The sequence below is a fragment of the Arachis ipaensis genome, chromosome B9, assembly GCF_059453495.1.
Source record: "Arachis ipaensis isolate K30076 ecotype BB chromosome B9, ASM5945349v1, whole genome shotgun sequence".
Classification (NCBI taxonomy): domain Eukaryota; kingdom Viridiplantae; phylum Streptophyta; class Magnoliopsida; order Fabales; family Fabaceae; genus Arachis; species Arachis ipaensis.
The window spans coordinates 10,170,217-10,194,519 of record NC_142444.1 but is presented as its reverse complement, the minus strand read 5'-3'; the positions used below and the strand labels follow the sequence as shown (position 1 = coordinate 10,194,519).

General features: G+C 30.4%; 2 protein-coding genes across 3 annotated transcripts; one reads left to right on the top strand and one right to left on the bottom strand.

The window, feature by feature from the left end:
• Positions 1-13,199: 13,199 nt before the first annotated feature.
• LOC107617474 (elongation factor 2) lies at positions 13,200-17,502 on the bottom strand. Of its 2 annotated transcripts, XM_016319237.3 has the most exons (4): positions 17,261-17,502; positions 16,546-16,590; positions 16,360-16,447; positions 13,200-15,798 (listed from the first exon to the last, which is right to left on the bottom strand). In XM_016319237.3, the coding sequence occupies exons 2-4, from the start codon at positions 16,546-16,548 to the stop codon at positions 13,358-13,360; spliced, it is 2,532 nt and encodes an 843-aa protein (XP_016174723.1). In that variant the 5' UTR covers positions 16,549-16,590; positions 17,261-17,502; the 3' UTR covers positions 13,200-13,357. The 2 variants fall into 2 exon arrangements, with proteins under 2 accessions (XP_016174723.1, XP_016174722.1); XM_016319236.3 differs by lacking the exons at positions 16,546-16,590; positions 17,261-17,502 and having other exon boundaries at positions 16,360-16,459.
• Positions 17,503-18,594: 1,092 nt separating this feature from the next.
• On the top strand, positions 18,595-20,571 carry LOC107614960 (uncharacterized). Its single transcript, XM_016317084.1, has 5 exons — positions 18,595-18,611; positions 18,744-19,287; positions 19,393-19,605; positions 19,687-20,217; positions 20,284-20,571. The coding sequence occupies exons 1-5, from the start codon at positions 18,595-18,597 to the stop codon at positions 20,569-20,571; spliced, it is 1,593 nt and encodes a 530-aa protein (XP_016172570.1).
• Positions 20,572-24,303: the final 3,732 nt, after the last annotated feature.

Sequence of the window (24,303 nt, the reverse complement as noted above, 5' to 3'; positions counted from 1 at the left end):
TAAAAAGTACACTTTTTTTGCACTTTAAATATATGTTCTCTATCAGTATATTTTTGTAATGTATCTTACATTATAATTTATTTGCATATATTTTTTATATTATATATATTATTGGTCCCCCATGATAACATTCATGGATCCGTCCCTGGGTATGGCTCATAAGTTTGATCCTTCTATAGTTTCTGCAATTTTGTATATCCCTTTTATTCTTGTAGATAGGTATCAAGGTGTTCTTTCTCCGCTCATCTGGCATTTTCTTCAACCTTAAAATCTCATTAAAAAGCTTGGTTAATCAACTAACGCCTTTTTCTCCAAGACCCTTCCAAACTTCAATCGGGATATTATCGGGTCCTACTGCCCTGCCATTTTTCATCCGCTTTAGAGCTCTTTGACTTCGAAGTCTCGAATCCTTTAATAGTAGTCGAAGTTTTGATCTTCTTCCCTCGTGCATAACCGACCAAGGCTCGGAAGAGTCTTCTATCTTTCATTAAATAACTCGTAGAAGTAGTTCTTCCACCTTTCATTAATCTTCTCCTCTTGAGACAAGACCTCCCCGTCTTTATCCTTTATGCATTTAACCTTATCCAAGTCTCCGTTCTTCTTTCACGGTTCTTTGCGATTCTATATATACCTTTTTATCCTTCTTTCTAGCCTAAAGACTGGTAGAGACCCTCATATGCTCTTGTTCTTGCTTCGCTTACAGCCACTTTTGTTTCTTTCTTGGCCGCTTTTTATTTTTCTCAATTATCGACCACTCTTTAAAGTACACCTTTTTTGCCTTTATCTTTTCTTGTACCCTTGTATTCCACCACCAGGACTCTTTGTCTGTTGGTCCTATCCCTCTAAATTTACCAAAACTTTCTTTTGTTATTATTCTAATAACTTTTGCCATTTCCTCTGCGCTACCGTTCCCATCCCACTTTGCCTCTTCTTCTACTCGTCTTAGGAAGCTTCCTTGTTCTTCACCTTTCATCCACCACCATCTCGTCCTTGAGTTCTTCGTATGATTTTTTCTCAATTTTTGCTCAACTCGAAAAACCATGACAAGCATCCTATATTGTGTTGTTAAACTCACTCCCAGAATAATTTTACAATTAATGCAAAATTTTAGATCGATTCTCTTCAACAAGAAGAAGTCGATTTGAGAGCTTATCATGCCACTCTCATAGGTTATAAGATGTTCATCTCTCTTTTTAAAACATGTATTTGCAATGAGGAGATCAAAAGTTAAGAAAAAGTCCAAAATAGTTTTACCTTCGGTATTGATCATCCTAAAACCATGGCCTCCGTAAATACTTTAATATCCAGTCGCTTCTCTTTCAACATGGCTATTTAAATCTCCTCCTAAGAAAATCTTATCTCCCGAATGTATGTCTTGGACTAAACTCTCGAGATCCTCCCAAAACTTTATCTTATGTTGCTCTTCCGAACCCACTTGTAGTGCATAGGCGCTAATCACATGAAAAGTACCTCATTCCACCACAAGTTTGATAGAAATGATCCGATCTTCCACCCTCTTGACTCTCGAGATCCTCTCTCACAAGGTATGTCTTCTGTGCCAAACTCAATAGAGTTAAAATCTAATCGATCTGATCTAATTATATTAAATTTTGTACCTGACAAATAATCGTGTCAAATAGAATTTTACTGATTATACCCCGCTTTAATTAGTTTGGATATTGAAATTAAGGTTCTGCGAATCCGAATTGACTTGATTACCTTACATATTAAAAAATAAAAATATAAAATTTATATAATTTTTTCTAATTCTAATCTCACTTCAACCATCATTCACCTATTTTTTTTATTCTTTTTTTTTTCGTTGTAGAATTTTTTCCTTTTCTTTTCCCCTTTTTTTTAGAAATTTAACTCTAATTCGTTAATTAAGGGTGTTCACAAGTATGGGTAACTCAATTATCCGTCCAAAATCAATCCGATTATATTGGTTTTGGACCTAAAGAATAATCGGGTCAAATTAAACCACCTTAAACTTGACCTTAATTGGTTCAAATATTAAGATCAGTTTGGATTGACTTTTGAAAAAAGTATTTAATTTTTTCATCTTTTTAAAAACGGTCTTTTTTTTTACAAACAAAAATTATTTTACAATTGAATAGATTTTTAAAAAGAATTTTTAAATATTAAAAACGTCTTTCGCTTCTATTTTTTTTAAAAGCAAGGTATTGTTAGCTTTTAGAAAAAAGTAAATAATTTATTTTTTTAATAAAAGTATTTTTTTTAAAAGACGTGTTCAAATAAATTTTAAATTGAATAAAAGTATTTTATTTTTTTAAAATAAAAAATTAGAAGACCTGAAATTATAATTATATTCTTTTAGAGTTAATTTTAAAAATTAAAATATCTTTTAAGATTAAAGTAATTTATATTGAATTAGAAATATGATATAATTTTAAAAAATAATAAACTGTAAAAACAAATATATAAATTTAGAAAATTTGAAAAGACAATTATACTTTTGTAAAGTTAATTTTAAAATTTAAAATATCCTTTAAAATAAAGCGGTTTATTTTAAATTAAAAATATGAGGTAATTTTTAAAGAAGTAAATTACACTTTTGTTAATTTTAAAAAAGATAAAATTGCCCTTCGAGAATTAGAAATGTTAGATTATTTTAAAAATTCAAAATCTATATTTGAAGTTAAAAAGATACAATTACCCCCTTCTGAGATTAATTTTAAAATTCTAAAATATCTATTTAAAAATTAATTAAAAAGATAAAAATATTCGATTAGTATTACTGTTTTTAAAATTTAATATTAAAATATATAATTTTATACTAATTATAAAAAGATCAAAATATCTTGTTAGAATTAATGTTGTTTAATAGAATTATAATGTTGAAATTTAAATTTGACTTTAAAAAGGTTACATATATTTTTAGATAATTTTAAAATGATAAAAATATTCCTTATACAATTAAGATTGTTTTGTTGAATTTGAAAGAAGAAATTTAAATTTAGTTTTAATAGATTTACGTACAATATTTAGTATTAATTTCGAATAGTAAGAACTCTTTTAGAAGTAGATTGTTTAAATAAACGGCAAAGGCTATGGTATGGAGCACTGAGAATATCTAGAGGTATGAATATCATGTGTATGCACCTATTGGACGACATCTGTGGTGTTAGATAGGGGTGTGCATGACCCGGCCCGGCCCGAAGACCCGGCCCGGTCCCGAACACTTTGGGGCTAATTTGATGTGATTTCATCGGGTCTAGGGCCGGGTATGGGTCTCAAAAGTAGACCCGGTCATTATTTCGGGTCGGGTCCGGGCCATAGTTCGGGTCACCCGAAATCGGCCCGGTGGCCCGGTCATCATACACAATTAATATTTTGTGTTATTAGTGATGGATGATGTCTATTATTATGTGAAATTTAAGTATTGTAAACCTTAATATTTTGTGTTATTAGTCATTATATATAAGACTATAAGTTAATATTTTATGTTTAAAATGCATAAGACTTTAGACTAATGCATAAACTTGTGTTACTTGTATTGATTTAAATATTTGGTGTTATTAGGTAATATTAGTATTGATTATGGTTATACTTTAATTTTAGAGAAGAGTTAGTTCTTATTATATTTTTCTAAGTGAATTTTACCATGTCAAATAATGGTTGGAATCTTAAAAATTTGGATATTTTTACTTGCTAACTTATAAGAAGGTATCAAGGTAATATAATGTTAACGGCCCGGTTTTCACCCGGTTTTTACCCGGTATAATCGTGGCCCGAAAGTGTATAGGTTTCATCGGGTCTAGGGTCGGGTTCGGGTCTAACAAATAGGCCCGGTACATATTTCGGGCCGGGTCTGGGTCACATCAAACCCGGTTTCACCCGGCCCATGCACACCCCTAGTGTTAGATATCAATACTCCTGACACAAGATGGAAAGAGAGAGGCTTTTGCAGATGTGGGGCATGAAGGGGTTCAGATAATTAGTTATTAAGTATGTTGGTAATGGAATAATAATGTTAAACAATTTTTTGGAAGAACATAGATGGTGGGCCAGTAGAATTTTTCGGCAGTGTTAGGCTATGCAAGTTGGGCCTTAATATTGAGTGAATGAAAAACGCCGGTTTTTAATTTGTTAAGAAAAAAGGGTAACAGATCCAAGTCATTCCCAACCCAACCCCCGACCCAAATTCCCCCCCCCCCACTCACCCTCTTCCCCCCAACCCTTCATTCTTTCATGTACTGGAATTCTCTAATAAATTTTGTGCATTAGAATTCTCTAATAATTTATTATTTATTTTGAGCTAATTTTGATATGTTCTTATTTGATAGTCAAATATATAAAAATTTATTGGTGAGTCTAAATATTATTAAGTTGTTTATGGTCACATTGAATATATATATTTGATTTATTCAAAAAAGTAGATTACTAAAACCAATTAATAACTACTTTAGAATTAATATATTTAACACTAGATTAAGAAAAAATAAATAATACATAACATGTTATATTTTTATTAATTAAATTATTATAATTTAATTTAATCTTAACAAAATAATTTAAAATTATAATTTCAATCTTATCATACACGGGTTAATACACTTGTTTATATAATAAAATAGAATAAATTATTGGCTTCTTAAAATTAATTAAGGTTAGCCTTTTAATTCATTTACATCTTAAAAAGCATGATCCATAATTCAATACAGCTAAAACAATAAAAAAGCTAAGGTAGAAATCGGAATGCATATTTTATTATGGAGCTCCTATAACTTGAATTTTTTTTTTTTTTAAATACCTTCAGTAGCGTTAGCTTTTTGTTTGGACACTCGTGGGTTTTATTCTCTGTTAACTCAGTATGTTTTTTTCCCCTTTCGTAGATCACATGTTTTCAGGCTTTCTTACATTTTATTGGACATCCAAACTCTGACCAATAATAAAAAAAAATCTATGTGCATTTCTTTGGTCCATCTCTCAAAAAAGATAAACTACATCATTAAATTAATCACTACTCTTTATTTCGGTAATGTCACCTGAAACGAATTCCAACACACTGCATCCGACTGCCACTGTCAGTCGCTTTAACTGCTGAACATTCACAACGCTGCTGGCCCCTCTTGCACGCGTTGAAAGCATACTCATTCCTCGTAGCTAGGGGTGTGCATGGGCCGGGTGAAACCGGGTTTGATGTGACCCAGATCCGACCCGAAATATATACCGGGCCTATTTGTTAGACCCGAACTCGACCCTAGACCCGATGAAACCTATACGCTTTCGGGCCACGATTATACCGGGTAAAAACCGGGTGAAAATCGGGCCGTTAACATTATATTACCTTGATACCTTCTTGTAAGTTAGCATGTAAAAATATCCAAATTTCCAAGACTCCAACCATTATTTGACATGGTAAAATTCACTTAGAAAAATATAATAAGAAGTAACTCTTCTCTAAAATTAAAGTATAACCATAATCAATACTAATATTGCCTAATAACACCAAATATTTAAATCAATACAAATAACACAAAATTATGCATTAGTCTAAAGTCTTATGCATTTTAAACATAAAATATTAACTTATAGTCTTATATATAATGACTAATAACACAAAATATTAAGGTTTACAATACTTAAATTTCACATAATAATAGCCATCATCCATCACTAATAACACAAAATATTAATTGTGTATGATGACCGGGCCATCGGGCCGATTTCGGGTGACCCGAGCTATGGCCCAGACCCGATCCGAAATAATGACCGGGTCTACTTTTGAGACCCATACCCGACCCTAGACCCGATGAAATCACATTAAATTAGCCCCTAAAGTGCTCGGGGCCGGGCCGGATCTTCGAACCGGGCCGGACCGTGCACACCCCTACACGTAGCATCTAGACATATGGATGTCTTCTAATGCCCATACCATAGAATTTGCCTAAATAAACTAGCTATAGAAAATAAAATTTTAATTTTAATTTAAAATATTTAAATATTGTATTAGTTACTTTTAAAAAGACAAAAATATATCTTATTAAGATGAATGACAAATTTATAAGTTTGAACAATCAATTCAACAACAAATTATATAATAGTTGGCTGTAATATTTAATGTCTAAAAAAATTTTTTTTCAATAATTTCAATAATTTTAATTTTTAATAATTTTTAATATTTTTTTCAATAATTTTAATTTTTTATGATAAATAATTACTTAATTTATTTTTTAATTTTGTTCTTAATCAAAAATAAATTCACTTAAAAAAATAATGTGATTAAGAATAAAATTAAAAAAATAATTGAATAATTATCTACCGTAAAAATTTGATATTATTGAAAATTAAAATTAAAAGTAAAGTTTAACTAAATTAAACATTAAAGAATTTCGATACATTAGAGACAAAAGGTACAATTTAAACTTCACTGTATCTGTATTATTTTTTTCTTTTTCTCAAAATTATGTACTAGTCATTCTACAAACATTTTATGATGAGTAAAATTATAAAAAAAATAAATTTATTTAGAATGAAAGTAATGTGATTAAGTGTAATTTACTTAGATATGATTAAAAAATAATTGAATAACTATGTACCATAAAAAATTGATATTATTGAATGATAAAATTAAAATTTATTTCTATGTATCATTTTTGTTCCAAACGTTTTCGTCCTATTTAAATCCTAACGTTTTAAAATTGTCTCAATTTTATCCCGCCGTCAATTCACAGATCCCTAAAGGCATGATAACATTAAGCCAATTATAAAATATTAGAGACTTAAATATGACAATTTAAACGTTAGGGACAACTTTAAAACTTACCTCAAATATTGAGAAAAAAACAATACTTTTCTTTTTTTTTTTTTTCTGTATTGTATCCTTATTTAACACAAAAAAAAATAGGGAAAAAAACTACTCTTAAAAAGATAATTTTATCAAACTAAACCATACTAATTCAATTATGTTAATAGTCAATATTAAATAAAGGAGAGATCAAAGACCCCAACAAAAAAAAAAAAAATAGAAAGAAAGAAAGAAAGAAAGCATAAGATTAAGAGGGATCCCTCACAAGAGGAATACCATTATAATCAAAGTCCAAACTCCAAAGCTATCGTAATGTCGGGGAAATGTCAAAGACATGCATTTCAAGAAGGGGGCCTTGTCTTGACCATTATATACATGTTAAAGTTTGTATATATATATATATATAAGTGTAATAGTTGTGCTATGCACGTGATAAGATTGAAATTATAATTTTAAATTTTTTTGTTAAAATTAATTTGAATTATAATAATTTGATTAATAAAAATATAACATATTATGTATTATTTATTTTTTCTTAATCTAATATTAAATGTATTAACTCTAAAATAGTTATTAATTAGTTGTAGTAATTTATTTTTTTTAATAAATCAAATATATATACTCAATGTGACCACAAATAACCTAGTAATACTTAAACCTACCAACAAATTTTTATATGTTATTTTACTGTCAAGTAAGAACGTATCAAAATCAGCTCAAAATAAATAATAAATTATTAGAGAATTCTAATGCACAAAATTCTCTAATAAACAATAAATAATTTAAACCCACTAAAAAATAACTCAACACTTTTCTTTGATACCTGCAAAACATATATCTGAAATAATATTATATCAATGTTAGTATACAGTTTTACAATCATCGACTATATTTACTATACATGACTCCTTCTTAAAAGTTATTCTAAATATGTGTGCAGTCGAAATTTTATTTTTCTAAATTACTATAATTATGCATTATTCATTAAATGCTACTTGTAATATAATTGTAATATTGTAATATAATTATAATAAAGATATTTTTCTAAAATAAATTTAAAAGAGAGAATAGTGCTTTCATTTTGGAGGAAAAATGAATTCATGAGGAATTGACACTTCACTTTTATTAGTTGATAATGTATTAAATATTGATTTTATATAATTATAATAAAGATATTTTTCTAAATTAGTATAATCATGCATTATTCGTTAAATGTTAATTGTAATATAATTATAATAAAGATATTTTTCTAAAATAAATTTAGAAGAGAAAATAGTGATTTCATTTTAGAGGAAGCATGAATTCATGAGAAATTGACACTTCACTTTTATTAGTTGGAGGAAAAATCCAGTTTTAGTATATTTCTTGTTATTATATATTTTTCTCTAATCATATATCCACTGTTTTCTTTCCTTCGTTTCAGCATTTTGAATCTGGGTTTAACTTGTCGTAGTTCTTACTTCTCAGTCATTCTATTGGATGTAGTTGATAACTATTGAAATTCTTTGATTAACATAGGAGAAAAATATATTATTATATAATAGAATTAATATGAGTATATTTTGTTATTAAATACACAAAGTTGATGTAAAATAAAATTACACATCATAAAAAAGCAAAGAAAATAAAATTAAAATAGCAAAAACGATAAAAAGATTATTTTTACAATTTTGTTTTGTTATTTTTATGTATAGAAGATTAGAAAATAATAAATTTTTGACTAAATTAATTTTGTATTTGTTGTATTCAAATTAAATAAGTAATAAGTTATATTATTTTAATTTATTCCTTAAATTTATATGTCATATCATAAAAATCAAATCATTATACATAATTTTAAATTATGTGATACTTAAATATCTAATCAAATTAATTAGTTAATATAATTAATGCATCATAATAAATTGTATTTAATGAGTTAAACAAAATAAATTAAGAAACACTCTCAGAAGCATACTACGTTGTCTCTATCATTAAATGTAAAAAATTGATTTTTATATAATAGAATCGATAATATAATAGACGGCGAGAAAGAGAAAGACAAATATTTTAGATCTTAGGTTGTTCATTTCGATGTTGTAATGTGGGTATCACATTATTTTACTTATTCTACCCTATGGACCTTTTTGCAACTTTATTTCAGTATCAATAGAATTTCACTACCTTTTAGTAATAAATTAAAATTTAAAATAAAATTAAAAAAAGTAAAGAATATAAAATTATTGATTGAAATTTTTATTTTATTTTTTGTTATTATAACAGGTATTTTTATTTAATATATCAACACCGTACAAAATTAATCATAAAAAAAGTATAAAATATAAATAAATACACTGAATTAAGAGATAAAATTATATTTGTTATCTCATTTTTACTTTTAACAGCACAATAGAATATCATGTACTTAACATAATTTAAGATGCAAATTATAATTAATTATATTTTTTATTTTAAAATATTTAAAATTAATCTTAATATAAATAAAAATAATTTAATATATTAAATAAATTAATAGAATAATATAAGTTAACTATTTTTTTATTAATTTTGTTATTTTTTTCTGACTACCTTTAAAATTATGACTTTTTTTTTAAATTTGACCGTGAAATAAAATTAGAGTTGTTGGTCTACACCATTAAAAAAATAATACTATGTAATTACAAACATGTTCCTAAATTTTTATATGCTAAACTTAAGATTCTGTATTTCTTTGTTTATGCCATAAATAAGTATTATTTATAATGATTTGTATTGATTTAAAAGCTTAAAAATTTTTGTACGTATTAATTTTATATTTAATATTAAAACATGAAAATTTACTATGTTATTTTACTATTAATGTATGTAGTATTACATTATAAAATATAAAAATTAAAATGATTATTATATAACTTAGATGGATTGAACTAAATATAAAAATATAAAACAGAATTGTATTATTAAATTTTAGTAATTTTAATTAGTTAATAATATAAAATAAGATAGAAGTGACTATTTATAATTGAATAGTTTTGGTTGATTAGACAAAAAAATCGAAAAACACTCTAAATAAAAAGCCAAATTAACTTTAATATTAAATTCATTAATACGATTTTAATTTTATATAATAGTTAGATAATAAATTAGTAAAAGCAAATGGAAGGATGACTTTAATTAGTATTTGATAAAATATTTATTTAGAATAATTAGAAAAGTAAAAGTATGATATTATTAAAAATAATACATTTTTATGTTTAAAATACATTTAAATAAAATATTTATAAAATATAAAATTTAGAATAACATAGCTTCATGAATATTAATCATTAATCAATTATGAACTAACATAAAATTATAATATAATTTATTGACGAAAAATAATCAACAATTAATATTAATAAATATAAAAATCATCCAAATACTTTGATTAAAAGTATGAGTGGTTAATTATTATTTATTATTAATAATATTTTGTTCATAACTAAAACTAAAAATATAATTATTCAGATTTAGATTTTAGAAGAATAAACATATAAGTAATAAATAATCCATTTTATCATGCATATTATAAATTAATGAATTAAACTAACTGATATAATGAATTATAATTAATTGGTATAAATTATAATAAATTATATGATATTTAAAAAAAATAAAATGAATAAGAAGAAATTAAAAAGAAATAGAAGAGATAAAAGACTACAATAAAATAAATTACGTGTGAGAGTTTTACTTTTTTTTTTTTACAAATTTTATATCACATCCGTTTCAATAATAATAAATAAAAATACATCAACTTGATATCTAAGAGAAAATGATGAGATAAAATCATAACACAATTCTAAAATAAAAGTTTAAATTAAACCATAATATCATTGCACAACACAAATTGAAAGTAATTTGACACTATAATATACCACACAGGTAAATGACTTAAGCTTAATTACGAAATTTTTTTTATTTATGCATACATGATAACACCATGGTCTATAAATGCTTCATGGATAACATATCATATATTACTCTGAATGATGAGCACGGCAGTTGAAGAGTGTGTGGTGGTTTGTATCCACGATAGTTGATTTCTTGCGACGACGCCTCATAGGAAGAAAAAGAATTGTTGTAAAAGCTACCTAATGAAAGAGTAATTAGTAAATGAATGATATTTTCTTCTAGCATATATGGTCTTTTATAGTGGTAAAATAAAAATGGAAGGAATATAATTTTATATTTTTATATTTGGAATAGAATTTGATATTTATCGTAATAAAATTAAATAACTAATCAGTTATAATTCATGAATTTAAATAAATAAAATAAATTAAATAAAAATATTTTTAAGAATTAATCAAATCAGTTAGTTGATACAAATAATTAGTATAATTGATTTTATTTTATTTATTGAATTCAAAAAAATTAATTAAAAAATAATTGATTAAATTAATTAGTTGATATAATTAATTTATTATAATTGATTGAATTTAATAAATTAAAAAATAAATAGAAAAACATATGAGACAATGATTTTTTTTAACTAAATTAATCTGTATTTATTGTATTTAATCATTATAAGTAACAAATCATCTATGCTATTATGTACCTTATAAATTAATGAATTAAAATAATTGATATAATAAATTACAATTATTTGATTGATATGAATTATAATAAATCGTGTGATATTTAAATATCCAATCAAATCAATTAGTTGATATAATTAATTTACTGTAATAAATTGTATTCAATGAATTATAAAAAATAAATTAAGAAACACGCTCAAAAGTAGTGACGGATCTAGAAATTTTAAATAGTGGAGGTAAACATATAGCATATAAAAATAATAAAAAATATTTATAAATATATCAAAATATATAAAAAATAATTAATATAAAAATATTAAATATTAAATAATTTTTATGTAATTATTATCAATATTAATATATTGATAAATAATAATATGGTTATTAATTTATCTTTCTGTAAATTAAATATAATAATAATAATAATAATAAATAAAATTAATCAAAATATAAACAGGTTATCTTCTAATCAATAATAAAAGTGAAATATATTTTTTTATGAATTATATACAATAAATAATATTTTAAATAAATGATATTTTTTACGTTATATTTTTTTCAATAAATGATATCACAGATAATTATCATTATCATATATTATTATTATTATTACTATTATTATTATTAAAATGATTAAAAGTATTTTTAATTGATAATTGATAAGTAGTTTAATAATGCATTAAATATTGATTTGATATAATTATAATAAAGATATATTTCTAAATTAGTATAATTATGTATTATTAAATATTAATTATAATATAATTATAATAAAGATATTTTTTATAAAATAATATAGAATAGAGAATAGAAAAGTTCATTTTGGAGGGAAAATAGAATCACGAGAGATCGACACCTTACCTTCATTAGTCGGGGAAAAACCCAGTTTTAGTGTATATATATATATATATATATATATATATATATATATATATATATATATATATATATATATATATATATATATAATTTCTAAATTTAAGACATAGATCGTTTATGATAAAGGGTATTTAAAAAAAGTTGTATACCAAATCTTTTAATCTCCATTATATATTTTTTTCTAATCTCCATAATATATAATAATAGAAATATAATTGTTGTAAATTAAACGAACAATTTGTTGACCAAAGACTAGCTGATTAAGGAAGGAGGTGACATATTCAATATTTGAATGTATGATAGAGTGGGCGACGTGGATTGAAACATGTCTGATGTCTAACTTACTAATGATCCCAATCAATTTTTTTTATATGCAGTAAATCATAATTAACACTATCTAGAATGCGTACACTTCCCACCTCTCAAATACAATTCATGTTATTAAGCTGATTCTATCACTAATCGGATAATATTAACTGCATTTTGTTCCATCAAATGATCAAAATCTTGAGTATGATGAAAAATGAAAATGGTTTCGTTATTTGATGTGTCTCCAGATTTGACTTGTTTCAATAGATTGATCTTCAAAGAATCGTCCGAAGAACTCGAGAATAATAGCAATGTAAATATATACGTGTTTTGGATTCTTTTTAGAAAGATTACAAGAAATAAGCTGCATATTTGTGGTAATAAGTTAACAAAACTTGTTTATGAAACATAACATAATCTCTTAAAAATTATACCAAAGAATGGTACTTTCTATGAAAATAACATAAGCCTCAACGGTTTGAAGACAAATTTGGAGTTTTACTTCCCTAAAAACAACATAATATCTTTTCGTGAAACCATAAACACATCCCTATATAAAATTACTTCCATCAATAAATTCTGACTATTTCTTAATCCTAAAAAGGGAAAATCCAAATATTCCATGTTCGGCTATCAGTCACCATCACAAGCAAAATTCATAAAGAAGTAATATGACAAGCATCAATATAATCATAGACCAGATATTCATCGATGCAGAGACAAATAATTCAAGTACAACAATCTCCGGACCAAAACCAGAATAACAAAACTTAAGATAACAGTTTTTTCATAGTTAGAAATTCAACTAAGGCCATAAAATAGAATGGCAGAAAACAATTTAAAGCTTGTCCTCGTACTCGGAGAGGGGGGTCATTTGCTCCTTCAAACCTTTCCTCTTGCGGATATCCATGACCAGTTGTGAAGCTTGGGATCCGGACTCCAATGGATCAGAAGACATCGTGTCCCAATGATCAAAGACACACTGTGGGAAAGCTTGACCAGAAGTTGCAGCTCTCAAGGTGCTGGAGAATCCAAAGGACTCAATGACAGGGAGGTAGGCCTTGATATTGTAGAGCGGGGTACCAGGCCTCTGCATTTCCTCAAACACATGTCCACGCTTCTGGTTCAGAACACTGTAAATACCACCAAGAGCTTGTTCAGGAGCTTGGATTTCAACCAAGTAGACAGGCTCAAGAAGCCTGGGCTTGGCGGTCAACTGGGAAGCATAGAAGACTCTCCTGGCAGTAGGAATAATCTGACCACCACCTCTGTGGATAGCATCAGCATGAAGGACAACATCACAGACTTCAAAGCAGATAGCTCTCATGTTTTCTTCGGCGAGAGCACCTTCCTTTGAAGCCCACTGGAAGCCTGCAACCACGGAGTCCTTGATTTCATTCAAGTACTGGACTCCCTTACACATATCAACCACCATGTTGGGTCCAGTGGTTTCAGGGCCAAAACACCAGATTTTCTTGGCAAGATCCTTGTCCCAACCATACTCTTCAGACAAGATCTTGGAACGGACTTTGGGATCATCTCTTGGTCCAATCTTGCCATCATCAATGGCCTCTGCAAGACCATCCTCCATTGGCCTAGCTTCCATATAGAGACGGTTGTGCTTGTTGGGTGACTTGCTCATGACAGTGCGGCATGACCTCTCCAGAACAGTCTCACGGAAAGACACAACAGGGTCAGACTTGATGATCTCAGCTCCTCCCATGAAATCTTCTTGCAAGTCCTTCAAGCAAATTTCTAAATGAAGTTCACCGGCACCAGCAACAATGTGCTCTCCTGACTCCTCAATAGTACAGAGAACCATAGGATCTGATTTGGCCAACCTCTTGAGACCTTCAACAAGCTTAGGAAGATCAGATGCAACCTTACACTGAACAGCAACACGCACAACAGGTGAGACAGAAAACTTCATGGCTCGGATCGGATGGGCATCCACTTCCTTCTCATTTGTCAATGTGGCATTCTTTGTGATAAATTGATCCAAACCAACCATGGCAACTGTGTTACCACAAGGAACATCCTCCACTGTTTCCTGCCTCTTTCCCATCCAAATGACAGTCCTTTGCACACTTTTCACGTACAAGTCTTTCTTCTCACCAGGAACGTAATTTGGTCCCATAATTCTGACCTTCAGACCAGTTGACACCCTCCCAGAGAAAACACGGCCGAATGCAAAGAACCGACCCTTGTCAGATGCAGGAATCATCTTAGAGACATAAAGCATTAGAGGGCCTTCAGGATCACAGGCTCTAATTGCAGCAGCATATTGATCATCCAGCGGACCCTCGTACAAATTCTCAACACGATACTTTTGGGCCTTAGCTGGAGAGGGAAGGTGAAATATCATCATTTCCAAGAGTGCAGTACTTGCTGGGAGCCAGGTTTGCATGACACGTTTCATCAATGCTTTACCCATCAATTCCTTCTCATCAGACTTCATGGTAACTCCCAACTTCTGCAACATAGGCCAGAGTTTATCCTTCTGGTCATTCATACAAGTGTTGATTATTTGCTTGATGGGCTCATAACAGAACTGGACAAACCCACGTTTACATGTAGCACTACCAGTGTTCTTGCTGGTCCATTTCTTTGTAGCAGGATCAAAGAAGTTTTCACCCCAGAGCCTTTCCATCATCTTTGATTCATCAACACCGAATTTTGAGGCATACATTTTTGCGAAGTTCGTCAAGGTAAAAGCCCAGCCGTGCAAACCAGCAGAGAAAGCAACTGTTCCTTTCTCTGGGTATACCTGGCAATCACCAAGCAATGGATCTTCATATGTAGCCATGATCACATTGGCATTCTCAATAACCCTTGAGAAGGTCTGGTAAGCCTCCTCTCCATCCACCTGGAGCTCCAGGAAGCATCTGTCCATCTTGTTGACAGTCAGAACAGGCCTAATCCTTTCTCCAAGGGCCTGTCGCAGCACAGTTTCGGTTTGCACACAGACACCTTCGATACAATCCACCACCACTAGAGCTCCGTCAGTAATACGGAGAGCAGCAGTAACCTCTGATGAGAAATCGACATGCCCGGGTGAATCAATGAGATTGATGAGATACTCATTTCCTTGGCGTTCTCCCTTGTAATTCTTGAGGGATTCATCACTCATTTCATAGTAGAGAGAGATACCAGTAGACTTGATTGTAATACCACGCTCAGCTTCATCTGCCCGGGTATCAGTCATTCGGACATCACCTGCCACTTCTTGTGCAATAATTCCAGCAGCAGCCACCAGAGAATCGGTGAGAGTTGATTTTCCTGCATTTTGTTTCAAAAGCCATATAAAAGTGTTGTTCAATTAGATAAACCATAGAAGCTAATATAGTAACACAAAACATTACAATGCAACTCTGATAAACGGGAAAAACAGTAGTAACAGTTGTAACAAAAGCATTTGTTGATGTTAAAAAAATAAATAAATAAATGCCAGGAGCATTAATAGACTGAAATAAATGATCAAAACATTTTTCTCTATCAAATATCCAACAATAAAACGTTAAAAAGTGTCACTACATATGTTTGTGTTTGCAACAATATGTTTTAGTTAAAAACTACATTCCTTACTTTTTATAGAAAATAATATTTTAGGTAAAACAAGCCTAAAATAGAAACTCTTAGTGATTTCCGCATGAGTAATAGAATAACTTCGTAAAAAAAAAGGACAAATTTCATATATCATGAAAACAACTTTTCAACTTCATCAAACACGAAATACCAATACATGTTACATACAAATAGAGAGAACATCATGGAATCTCGAAAGTGCACTACAGAGAATGTAAACAAAACAAGGTTAACTAAAGTCTAAACAATACATACCGTGATCGACATGAGCAATCACAGACATGTTACGGATATTATGCTTGTAGTCCATAATTCGACGGAGCTCTTCAGCTGTGAACTTCACCTGTAAATACATAAAAGAAATCACACATAAGATATTAGGCAAACTCATCTGAGAAAATGAATAAACTGAACGTAAAAACACGTTAGTAATCAAGTTACCATCTTGTCTAGTCTTTATTTCCACACACAGAAAATCCTTCAAAGCTGAAATAGCAAAATCACCAAATCATTAGCTAAACAGTAAGACATCAGAGGCAAAATACAAAAGAATACATTAATTTATAGAGAAAGAAACATCAAAAAGAAATTACAGGAAAACGGAAAAAGTTGATCGTTCACTGCTGCAATCTAACAAAACATATTATACGCTTAACACAGATAACGGAACTATCCCTAGTTTCAAACACATAAGAAAAAAAAGTCATCGGTTCAAAAAGCGCGAGTAAAAATACTTTGTCAAAGGCAACATCGAAGCTCATATAGTATACCGAACCACAATCCATCACTCAAAATAGAAAAAATAAATAAATAAGAAAAAGTATTACTAATCAAAAGAGTGAAATTACAACAACAAAACCAGATCTTGAAAACTACAGAGAGCTTTTAAGAACGTCACATCGGAAAAACACAGATAACAACTGAATCAAGAGAGACAGATCAATTTAACACGCAAAACTATAATCAAAACAACTCGGAAGAGAAAAAGAACAATAATAAGAAACTCGGAATAAATCGTGTATTGAGCTAAAAGCACAGATCTGTAGAAAACCGAAGAGAGAATAAAAAAAGCAACAGAGAGAAACAACGTATACCGATCTGTTTGGATGAAACAAGTAACAGAAATAATGGAGAAATTTTGAAGGGAATAACGAACCTGAAAGAGCAAAAGGAAAAGGAGGAAGAAGAAGATAGTGTGGCGGCCAAGGGTTTACGGCTTGGCCTCTCTCTAAATTGGGTTGAAAATGAGAGAATACTAGAATAGTGTGAATTGTGAAGTGAGGCGTAAGGAGGCTAGGATAGCTAATTTAATTTGCGAGAAATGATAGAATGTGATTCCAATTTTTTTTTTTTTTTTTTGTCAGACACTTCTCCTATTATTGTGTTTACGTGTATAGTACATCTTTCGAATATTCTCGTTTGATATGTATATTTTTTATGTTAAATTTTGTCTTAAAAATTTTTATTTTTAATATATTTAAACACATTTAAATATCAGGGTTTTTTTTTCAGAAATAAAAAAAAAATCATATTTTTCTAAAAATCATTTTTGAACTTTAATTCTTTAAATACGATTTTTTTTAGAGCAAATTTGTCGCACCTCCGGCAAACTCTATATAAATTATAGAGTTATAGAGTTTGTCGGCGAACTCCCTTTAATTTTTCTAATCTCGCGTTTTTAATATAGATCTATAAACAATATATAGAAATACACAAAAATACACAAAGAATATTTGAGGAATTAAAGTTTAAAAATAATTTTAGAAAAATATGAATTTTTTTATTTCTGAAAAAAATCTTTAAATATCATTATATAGCAGTGTATTTAACTTTATTTTTAATATATATTTTTAAAATAAGTTTAGAAATAATATATATTATTAAAATAAAAATATTTAAATTTTTTATATAATTTAAAAATATTTTAAATTAGGGTACGAATTTGTCTTATATAAATCATTCTAAAGTAGCAAATACTTGTAATATTTAATAGACATTTTAAAAATATAAGACAAATATATGATTTAATCTAAAAAAATATGGTAATCTTTTTCATATTTATAACTTCAATTACTCAAGAGATGTATTTATTTTAGGGTTATGTATTGTTTTTTATATATTCGACAATCATAAACTTTACTTTGTTGAGTAGGTTTTTTTTTTTTTTTTTTGTGATTCTTTGTTGAGTAGTTAATTTTAAGGGCAAATGATTTAGTTAAACCAAATGCATATGAAAATGTCTTGAATATTTCAAATCGAAAATTGCAACGTGAAAGTTCTAAACCACGTTTCTATATAAATCGAATTAAATAAATTCGATTTAACAAAAAAGGTAGTAAATCAAATCTAAATGATTCGAATTAGATGAACGTAATTTTAGTGAACGTAAATCGAATCAAATCAATTCGATTTAGGTATGAACGTAATTCGAATCAATTAGATTCGATTTATGGTTGAACGTAAATCAAATGAATTAAATTCGATTTACACATGGAACTAGCATTAGAGTAAATCGAATTTAATTGTTTCGACTTACAATGCGGGGAGGTATATAAAAACAAGCTGCTATACGAAATTTTGTAGAAGAGTGAGATTCACAATGGCTAGTGATGAGATTTTTTAGATCTTGTGCACTACAGAGGGTCCATTAAGAAGAAAACGCGATTAGGAATTAAGTTCACTGACAAGGTCCCGCTGAGTATTTTTCTCAAACCTTCAACAAGTTTTGCTGAGTTTAAGAACACTATACTCCAGAGACTAGGACTGCATGGCGTGAAACGGGTGGAGAAGTTGTTCTATCGAATTTCGATTTCCGTGTTATGCGATGATGTGAAGTATGATTCATTCATTATTAGCAGTGACGAAGATATGCATGTGCTGTATCATTGTCGCCGTCAGTTTCCTGAGGTGAGGACTCCGGAGTTGTTGGCGAAACTTGTGGATGTGGCATCTAGTTCTGGAGGCTCGAACAGGAATAACAACTCCACAGGATATGTAGCTAGCTCTAGTGCATTGCCTGTTGGATCATCGTCAGCAGTGCCGGTGATTGCACCCGAGCCAGACTTAGTGGCTTCACCATCGTTTGCCGTCAATCTGAATCGAAGTTGTGATGCATTAGTTGGCGAGGCTGGACCGTTGGGAGACGGTGATTTTGCGGCGCCCAGTTCTCCTCCGTGTGTTCCGGTATTCGGAGAGGTTGGAGCACCCGAATGGGTTGATGATGCATTGCAGGATGATGATGATGATGATGATGATGATGACGATGACGATGATGATGATGATGTGGAGCCTGCAACGATTGCTGCGGATGATAGCGAGGAGGAGACACCACGGACGACTCCACCTGTCGGTGGGGGAGCATCTAGTTCAAGTACTAATCAGTATCCCCCTTACTTCTCTGCTCTGGACTTGGATGCCATGGCACCTCAGGAAGATCCCTCTGTACATGTTGGCTTCGGGGCAAGAGACTCGCAAAATGCAGGAGGTGTATCTGAGTTTCAGGTCGGCCAGTAGTTTCAGGATAAGGAGGAAGTCGTGCTTAGCGTGAAGACCTATAGCATTCACCGTGGAGTTGAGTACAAGGTATTGGAGTCGGATAACCGCAAGTACTATGGCAAGTGCAAGGAGTTCGGGAGCGGGTGCGTATGGCTAATCTGGGTCAGCCTCCGCCAGCGCAAGGGGATTTGGGAGGTAAAACGGTACAATGGTCCTCACACTTGTCTAGCCACATCGATCTCTAGTGACCACGGGAAGCTTGATTATCATGTCATATCGGCTTTCATTATGCCCCTGATCAGAGCTTATGCTGCCACGTCGATTAAGGTACTGCAGAATGCTACGGAGGCACACTTTGGGTTCAGACTAACGTATAGGAGGATTTGGATGGCCAAACAGAAGGCTGTGGCACAAATTTACGGAGACAGGGATGATTCGTATAATGAGTTGCCACGATGGGTATTGGGCCTGCAGATCACTATGCCGGGCAGTGTTGCTGTGTTGAGGACGAGTCCTGTTCGACTAGGTGGGCAGTTGGATGATTCTACAACTTATTTTCATCGCTTGTTTTGGACATTCCCACCATGTGTTGAGGCATTTCAACATTGCAAGCTATTGGTTAGTGTGGACGGGACCCACCTGTACGGCAAATACGGTAGTACACTGCTTATCGCGATTGCATAGGACGGCAACTCGAACATCATCCCTATTGCCTTTGCACTTGTGGAAGGTGAAAATGCAGAGTCGTGGTCATTCTTTCTATCCCACCTTCGGGCTCATGTGACGCCTCAATCGGGCATACTTCTCATATCATATAGGCACAATGGGATAAAGGCTACGTTGGAGGCTCCTAAGGCTGATGGGGGATGGCTTCCCCCTACTGCATATAGGGCGTTCTGCATCCGTCACGTGGCGGCTAATTTTGCCCTGACTTTCAATGGAAAACATCATATCTGTCTGGCCGGAATCTAGGGAACCTCCAAAAGATCCACGACTGTAGCAGCAGCAGTGGACCAGCCAACTTGACGACATTTCTGTTTGCCACACGGCACATGCACCTGTATAGCCATGACAATGCAGCGGAACCCCAACTGTACTGGCCCATGTCCTCTAACCTGGCGACATATGGCAGCCATCAGATGTGGAGGCGGGTACCTGACTTGTCCCCAAATAGCTGTGTCGATAGGAGCATCATGATATACGCACGGGCGTACCTCCTAACTGTCTCGTCATCTGCCCCCTGTGGAAGCTCACTAAACGTCTCCTCAAACCACGTGCACTTCACTGTGAACTTGTCGATGCAGTTCGCAGGAGGCAACACCCCGAGCAGCTCCTCAAACCACACCTATGGTGGTCGGCCACCCTCTATAAACCGTGGAAAGTTTGTCAGGCATCCGCTAACATACTGATCGTCAATCGGGAGACCAAGGTGGTACGCTATATCCTGTAGGGTTATCGTACACTCCCCAAACGGCATGTGGAATGTATGCGTCTCAGGACGCCATCTCTCTACGAAGGCGCTGACCAACGACCCGTCCAACCGAAACCAACTCTCGTATAATCTTGCAAGAGGGTACAGACCAGCCATCTGCAAGTAAGGAACGATCCTATCATCCAACATCATACCATGTTGTCGTCTCATGCTACTGATGCATCGATGGGGTTGCATAAGAATAGAAGATGACTTCTCACATTCGTCACAAAAACACCTCTCAATGCATCAAAATTTCTAGTTATCACAAGATTGCATGCCATCACTTTGCAAACATTTTTATCTTTCTATCCCTACAAATCTTTTATACATAGAAACACTAACCACTACATTATCATCTCCAATTTTCGTATTAACAAAAAAATTACTAATACGAGATAAAAACATATTCTTTTTATTAACAAAGATAAAAAAAACAGTAGTTAACCATGTTCATTAATCTACAGCTAGCCCTATTCTACAGTTAATGACTCACTAAACCTGACATGAACTAAATTCAAATATCTGTTTCTGGATTTATTTTATAAATCCCACACTAACAGTTCTAACTAACTACTAATTTATTTAAAAACATATTAAATATTAAAAAAATACTAACCTCGAAGTGGACGACTCCAGCAATATATGCGACTCCATCAAGTCGATACAGACGATTTGGGTCATCCTCTATGCATGCAGATTCGGTCCAACCCGGGTGGCTTTCAAAGAATCTCGAAATTGGGTGGTGGGGTGGTTCGAATCAAGTGACTTCGATTTGTTTATATAGCGAGGAAGCAAGCAAATCGAATCAACTTGATTCGAATTATGCGCGTTCCAATTGCTTGTAAATCGAAGCAAGTCAGTTCGATTTAAAGAAACATCAAATCGAATCAAGTGGATTCGATTTACGTGGGTTTTGAATTTTGTGAGCTAAATCAAATTGTGTTAATTCGATTTACGTGTTTACTAAAATCGAATTCACTTAGTTCGATTTATACATTTTCTTACCACGAACGTAATTCAAATTGGATTGATTCGATTTGCATAAAAATTCTTATCTCACTTAATTCGAATCATTTAATTTTGATTTACGTGTTTGGCTAAATCAAATTCACTCGATTCGATTTATATAGAAATTAACATTGGGACTTTGACGTTGCAATTTTTGGTTTGGGACATCCAGGACATTTTCGAATGTACTTAGTTTAACCAAGTCATTTGCCCTAATTTTAACGGATTGTTTTATTATGATTTTACTTTGCATTTTTTTATTATGTTACGTGTACATTAAATTTAGACACTAAAATTAATATTAGTATAAAATATATATTAAAATATAAATATATATTAAAAATAAATTAAATCACATATATATTTATATACAAATATATTAGTGATTGATTTTTGTGTTCGAATAATATTTTTGTTTTTTTACACTCCATTCCTTTTGGATCATTAGATGTCGAGTATCATTATTTTTTTTTTAAAGAATCTTAGCATAAATCAAGATCTAAGGTGCATGATATTTCTCAACCTAATAAACACAAAAATAAAAAATATAAAAAAGTCATGCTAATTTTTTTTTTTTTTTTACATTTCAAACTTTAAATTCCCTCCTTCTGTAACGAGAGTCTCGAACACATAATATCAAACTTGAATGAGATATGTAATAAATTATGTTTTCAAGTGCTAACTAAGGTTTTTCAAATTAATGTTGCATTTTGACATCAGAATATATTCAGAGGGTGGAGTGGAGTTGCCAAGCCAAAACTTGCCTTTGTGTTCCAACACGTATGCTCATGGTTGCGTATGGATTAAGCTGCTTTGGGTCACTCTCATCAACTTGCTATCCATATTTTTCTGCTTGTTTTTTGGGCATCAAGCATCTGTATCCTATTCATTTACCAAAGAAAGAAAAAAACAATTGGGATTGTTATTGGATTTCAATGGGCACTTACGTTTTTTTAATTTAATTATTCTATTAAGTTTTATTTTATTTTTTTTAATTAATTCTTTACGGTATAAAAGTAAATAATTAGATCTTTATGTTAAATAAAATTATGTAATTAAATTTTTACTAGTTGTTATTTTTTCAGAAAAAATTATACTAATTTTAAAATATGTTATCTTTAGAATATTTCATAATATATCTTACATTTAACACAAAAATAAATATTTAAACAAAATTGTACTTTAGAAAAATAATTATAAAGTACTTAATTGAAAGTTAAAAAAGCTTTGGTCTTCTAGTTTCATAGAACAAATTCGAGTTAAATTTTGCTTTAGTCTCTGAAATTAGTGAGTTACACTGATTTAGTTTTTTATTTTTCATTTGATATAATTTAGTCTTTCAGATTTAAAAAATGCACTAATATAGTTTCTTGCGCCGTGGTCCGAACTCAATATCATTAGTGACGTGGTTCAAATTTTGTCATATTAGATATATTAAGACAATGTCATTTAAAGATTTAAACAATTAGTATTGTTCAAAAGAGAGATGTAAAGTTTTAGTATTGTTTAAACCGGCATCATTTAGTGCTTTCTTTAACGACAAAACGCATATGACATCGTTTTAATATATTTAGCGTGGCAAAACTTGAGTCATGTCACTAAATTCTAGTGATAAAAACTACCAGGGACTATATTAGTATATTTATTTAAAGTTCAGAACTAAATCGATGTAATTCACTCATTTTAAAAATTAAAATAAGATTTAACTCTACCAAATGTTCTAACCATGGAATAGAAATTTAAAAAAAGTGATTCGAAAACTCGATTAAGGCAAGTGGATTATCTATTCTAGCAAATCTGATTAGCAAACAACTCTTTAATATTCAAGAGTCATCGAATAGATTTTGAAAAAGTTCTATTCCAAACTCTGAAACGGTATGAAGAATTTAGAAGATTGCGTTACTATGTCATGGATGATGTTTTTTTGGTGTCTATGTCATAGATGATGAAAATGAAAGAAGCACTTTTTCCTTTTTTTTTTTAAAGATTTTATCTCTTAAGTTTGTTATTGTTATTTATTTGGAAGTCTCAAAAATTTATGTCTTATTAATTTTGATATTGAATTGATGGTAGTATTTTTTAATAATATATAAAATTTGATATGTTTTTTTTAAATATAGAAATTCTAAACTTGATCTTCTAATTTGTAAAGTTTAACTTTTTTTAATATTTTTAAAACACAAAAGTGACCTTTTAATTTGTGAACTTTTACAAAATCGATT

Coding starts and splice junctions, on each gene's coding strand:
- LOC107617474 (XM_016319236.3), bottom strand. CDS start 16,459: ATGTATTTACAGGTGAAGTTCACAGCTGAAGAGCTCCGTCGAATTATG. Junction 15,799..16,359: donor GATTGCTCATGTCGATCACG/GTATGTATTGTT, acceptor AACAAAATGCAG/GAAAATCAACTCTCACCGAT.
- LOC107614960 (XM_016317084.1), top strand. Junction 19,606..19,686: donor GAGGTGTATCTGAGTTTCAG/GTCGGCCAGTAG, acceptor GTTGAGTACAAG/GTATTGGAGTCGGATAACCG. Junction 20,218..20,283: donor TTCAACATTGCAAGCTATTG/GTTAGTGTGGAC, acceptor GCGATTGCATAG/GACGGCAACTCGAACATCAT.